General features: G+C 40.9%; 1 protein-coding gene and 1 long non-coding RNA gene across 3 annotated transcripts in view; one reads left to right on the forward strand and one right to left on the reverse strand.

The window, feature by feature from the left end:
- Positions 1–1345, reverse strand: part of LOC106518150 (uncharacterized) — a 6586-nt gene extending 5241 nt beyond the window's left edge. For both annotated transcript variants that reach the window (XR_001310282.1, XR_001310281.1), the window contains exon 1: positions 1056–1345. This is a non-coding gene — a long non-coding RNA (uncharacterized LOC106518150). The remainder of the gene's footprint in view (positions 1–1055) is intronic.
- Positions 1346–1745: 400 nt separating this feature from the next.
- LOC106518151 (teashirt homolog 1) overlaps positions 1746–3800 on the forward strand; it is a 31636-nt gene continuing 29581 nt past the window's right edge. Inside the window, exons 1-2 of the mRNA XM_014009283.1 lie at positions 1746–2097; positions 2264–2729. Of these exons, the coding sequence (XP_013864737.1) occupies positions 2690–2729 (40 nt within the window). The 5' untranslated portion in view covers positions 1746–2097; positions 2264–2689. The remainder of the gene's footprint in view (positions 2098–2263; positions 2730–3800) is intronic.

Consider the following 3800-nt stretch of genomic DNA (forward strand, 5'->3'; position numbering starts at 1 on the left):
GTGTGTGTGTGTGTGTGTGTGTGTGTGTGTGTGTGTGTGTGTGTGTGTGTGTTTTGGACACATGCAAGCAGTTGAATCAGAATGAGTGATTTGGACCTCTGGTTTATATGTTGGGCAAAAAGTCACTTTTCCCTCTAACATGTTGGGAATGTTTACTTGTGTTCAACTTCGAGGTCACAAATATAAGGTGGGATATAAAGAATAAGAGGTTGAACGTTTTAATTGAAGGAAAAAAAGTGTAATTTTCTGAAAACATCTTGACATTTCTGTGCAGAAAAGCCCCCCCTCTGCTGGCCCAGAATCAGATCTTGCACAAGGAAATCTCTTTTTTCACTCCTCTGGTGCAAACCCCGTAACCTTTGCAGGAGCAGAACCGCAGTCCACATAAACAAATATTGCTGAAAAAGCTTTTAGCCAAGGCTGAATTGATTAAAATATGCTTGCATCATGCAGTTTGAGACAGCAAACGAGTATCTGTTYAGGTAAAATCTCAACTTTCTGTCAAAATGTGACATCACAAATGTTTTCGAAGATGCAGATGAATTCACCGATAAGATATTAAATATGGTGATGTTTTGATAGAAGTTTAGCATGTAGAATTTCCAATAAAATACGTTTCTTACCTATTTTTGTAATAAGGTTTGCTTTATGGTAAGTCTTGTTTCTAGAAAAGCTTAAACTTGCATAAAGCAARTGACCCAAACAGCTTAAAATTCTGCAAAATTATCTCAAAATTTATTTTTTAAATAAATGTTCTGCCATTATGGGAGTGTAATTTAAACTGAGGAGACTGAACCTAAAGAGGACCAGCCCTTCAATTAGGTTTAAAACTGAAAGAAACATCCATTTCTTTGATGGAAATCTTGGATGACGTCAGTCSGCTTCATCAATCAGCGAGCATGTCGCGTTGACAGACAGGTGTTGGGGCGGTACTTCTGTGCTTTTTTCTTTCTTTCTTTCTTTTTTCCACATTATAATAAGACATCTCCTGTGTACACACAGGTCCTCTCTACTGCGAGGAAAACAAACCAAACAGTAAAACAAACGAAACTCACCAGAATCAGTCAAACCGCAGAAAGTTTCACACTCAGGTTTAAAATAGAGACGATGGTGCAAAAAAAAGGGATAAAAAAAACTCCATAGTTGAGTAAAACATGAGAAAGTTTTAATTTAAATAATAAAAAAAACCCTCCCTTATTCTTCTTTCCTCCTCTCCACGATCCTTCCAGGCTGATTCTGCACATTTGACGCAACATTATTGCAGTTGCGCGCTCTTTATAAACACTTTACGCTCCACATTAGTTAGGATGGAGACTATGGAGATGTTAATGCGCTCTCTGGTGGATTCGGAGCCCCTCCCCTTCAGCACAAGCCCCGCTAAATAAGGTGTAACGAATCGATCCGCAGCCTCCCTTTTGTCCCAGTAAAGAGGTCACCAAGACATCCCCAGATGTTTTATTTTTTTATTAATATTGTTATCATTATTATTATTTATACACATCTTGTTTTATTGCTTGTCTAAAAATTAAGGTGTAAAACTGAGATTTTTAATGTTTAAATTGTCAGTAAGTTTCTATTTAGGTAAATAATAGAGTTTGAAGTGAACGTTAGATTCAACAGACTGCAACTTTTTTATTTATTTATGTCTTTTATTGCGACACAGCACGCGCACGGTTCGGCCATCATGAAGGACGCACCTTTTTATTTTACTGAAGCTCGCAGAAAGTATGATTAAACAATTAGAGAATCCCCCCCGCATCCTCCCCCACCAAGTGTAAGATTGACAGGTGGGCTCTGACTGTCAGGGTGACGCTTGTCGGAGGGGGTGGAGACAAAAAAAAAGACACCCACCACCCCGGAAAGGCTGCTGGATGTGTCTGTCTGTCACCGAGTGGCAGAGAGGTGCGCGCGTTTCCGCGGAGTCGCTCTCTTTCTTGGACTTCATGCAGATTCTTAAAAAAATAATAATAATAAAATAAAATGATAATTATTTAAGCATTTGGTTTGGAAGGAAAGAGAAGAAAAAACTGTGTGTGTGGTGGTGGTTTACGGGGGGGCATGCGTTTCTGAGAAAAGTGTTGACAATCCTCGGTTTATGTGAGTATTTTATTATCTAGGAGGAGGAGGAGGAGGAGGGAGGGGGAGTTCATCTCTCCCTCCCTCTCTCTCTCTCTCTCCGCTTTGACTGACTGACATCATCCAGTCTGTTTTAACGTGTCACTCTTTCCTTCCTGATTTCCTCTTCTTCCTTCCCTTTTTGCAGCGGACACCGGAAAGAAACACACACGCACAACACACACACACACACAACACACACACACACACCCGGGTGGTTTTTGGACTCATCTTCAACCACGATGAGCTCGTTTTTCTGCGCTTCTCTGACCGGAGGTCTGCAGTAGTCCCGGCGACGTGTGGGAACTGTTTTTGTTTTGTTTTGATTGTTTGAAGGGGAAAAGGACTGAGAGGAGCCGCAGATCGGCGCAAGTTGAAGGAGACGCAAATCATCACCGGACACTCCTGCAGTCATATAAGAATAAACAAATAAAAAAAAAGGCACCGAGGGATTTCGACTTCAGCTGTTTTCACAGGGCTGAAGCTACTTTTTTTTTTTTTTTTTTTTTCGTGTCCAGCTTGGCCGCTGTTCTGATCTCTGCATGAAAAGTCAAGCGGAAAATCCTGCAGCAGCATGCCGAGGAGAAAGCAGCAAGCGCCGCGGCGGTCATCAGGTAAACACGCACTGTACTACCACACACACACACACACACGCACACCAACACACACACACGGACTGATCATTTTTACAGCAGTCCCCTATACGTACCTACAGTCAGCTTGTTTCTTAACATCCCTGATTTCTCCTATAATATAAAACCAGGAAGTGTTGTGCAACTTTTCCCACAACATGCGCAGCATTCAAGTTCTACAACCTACTCTTCTTATCTCTCTTTTATTTTTATTTTTCTTAAAGAAGGAAAACATGTTTGATGTGTCTGGGATAAAAAGAARAAAAAGGGAGAGGAAAAAGAACAGAAAAGTCAGCTTCAGCCCTGATTTGATGCTTGATTGATCGCCTGTCATGCGACTGCCTTTGATCTATTCATTCCTGATAAACATCAGTAAATCATTCAGGGCGCARTTACGCATGCGTCAAACTGCAGGACCCCCCCCCCCCCCCCAAAAAATAAAAAAAGGATAACTTGTTTTTCTCCTTCTTCCTGGTAAGCAAAGAAAAGACAAATTGAAAGAAAAGTTCTCAGGCGAGATAAATATTAGCACCCAAGAAAGGAGGGGAGGGGAGGGGGGTTATGTTAGCTGGGGCGTCCAGAGATCACACAGGGATGATCCTAAACAGGAGTGGGGGGGCAATGGTCACTACTGTGTCAAAAAACAGGAAGTCCCAAACACCCTGGAATCACTTGAAACACTAAAAAAGTGCAAATGAAAATGTGCAGAAGTTGCACAAGTTTGCTATAAAAGTTGAACAGAAAATATGATTGACATGTGGRGTAAAAATGTAGATTATTGTTCGGATAAACTCGCTGTAACTTTCAGGAACAACAAGCTCATTCGGAGTCTGAGAGCAGTAAATGTAATACAGTTGTTCTGCAAGTTTTAGATGAAATGTGATGAAAACAAGGGGAAAATAACTTCCAGACCTTCATAATTAGTGAAAACCAACTTAACTTGGGGTTTTTTTTTTCTTTCTTTTTTAATTCCAAATCCAGTCAGGCCCCACACTGTTATTTCTGGCCTGCTTCTTGTCGCCACCAGACAAACTGAATCCATTTATATATATA

This window comes from Austrofundulus limnaeus, unplaced genomic scaffold, assembly GCF_001266775.1.
Source record: "Austrofundulus limnaeus strain Quisiro unplaced genomic scaffold, Austrofundulus_limnaeus-1.0 Scaffold56, whole genome shotgun sequence".
Taxonomy (NCBI): domain Eukaryota; kingdom Metazoa; phylum Chordata; class Actinopteri; order Cyprinodontiformes; family Rivulidae; genus Austrofundulus; species Austrofundulus limnaeus.